General features: G+C 60.3%; 1 protein-coding gene across 1 annotated transcript; it reads left to right on the top strand.

The window, feature by feature from the left end:
* Window positions 1-242: 242 nt before the first annotated feature.
* Window positions 243-486, top strand: CTAM01_04983 (uncharacterized protein; the record flags this gene model as incomplete). Its single annotated transcript, XM_060521013.1, has 2 exons — window positions 243-346; window positions 417-486. 2 exons carry the CDS (start codon window positions 243-245, stop codon window positions 484-486), a joined length of 174 nt encoding a protein of 57 aa, XP_060384382.1.
* Window positions 487-983: the final 497 nt, after the last annotated feature.

Below are 983 nucleotides of genomic sequence, written 5' to 3'. Positions count from 1 at the left end.
AGCAAAAAGTGATAGCTTCGTCTGCCCCTCACTATCGTCGCCATTTCTGCCTCGCCAACGAGGTCGTGGAGGGGTAAACGGGGCCTGGGGTGTAAGCCTTGCCCCCCAAAGGCCAAAGGCCCAGGTAGGCCGTCGCTGGTGACTGACGAGGCATCGTGGCCCTACCGCGGCTACGTGCGGATGCAAAGTACTCAAAGTCCCTGCAGAATCTGTGACCGTCCATCACGGTTCCGCATCCCCGAATGAGGGGGGAGGCCGCGATCCGGCGCATCGTGACCCCCCGTCCGTTCAGCTACAGCTTACAGGGCGTTCCGCATATCCCGCCATGCGCCTTCACTCAATCTGTCTTTCTCTCTCGGGCATATCCCGACGATTGATTACCTTGACCTTACAGCGACACACGCCCTGCCTGGTAGTACGGGGCCCGAGGCAAAACTCGGCCACAATTGTAAGGGACCTTTGTCATCGTTATACAAGTCACGTTGAACGACTACGTGGGCTATCGACAGGAGGCAACCAGTTGTACCGCCCATCTCTTCATCGCCGAAGAGGGAACCAAGATCCCGCCCCGTCCGAGTTACGCCTCCCCCGAACCGCGGTGCGGACATTTCCCCGCGAACTATCCGTACCTACCTCTCTGTTCCGCGCGTGATGCGGGTAGTCTGGGTCCATTTGGAGGGAGGAGAAGAATTCGTCAGCTCCAGGCGCAAAGCCACACCCTCTCACGTGCCACTTCTGCCCCACCCCGAGAAGTTGGGGCTTAGCTCGCGCTCCGTCCTGAGGTGTCCGTCTCCAAAACTTCGGCCAAACGGCGATGCCGCGGGCCCCGCAAAGCCACCACAGCCTCAGGTGGATACCCCAGCAGCTTATGCAGTCACGTGGTAGTGTGAGAAGACCAAGAGCCGCGCACAAAAAGCCACACGCACGGTCCCTCCAAGATCGCACCACGTGCTTCTGGCCTACGGGTCCGGGGGTGTGAGGGC

Source organism: Colletotrichum tamarilloi (genome assembly GCF_030869305.1).
Source record: "Colletotrichum tamarilloi strain Tom-12 chromosome Unknown Scaffold_12.1, whole genome shotgun sequence".
NCBI classification, from domain to species: domain Eukaryota; kingdom Fungi; phylum Ascomycota; class Sordariomycetes; order Glomerellales; family Glomerellaceae; genus Colletotrichum; species Colletotrichum tamarilloi.
This window is presented reverse-complemented; position numbering and strand designations above follow the sequence as displayed.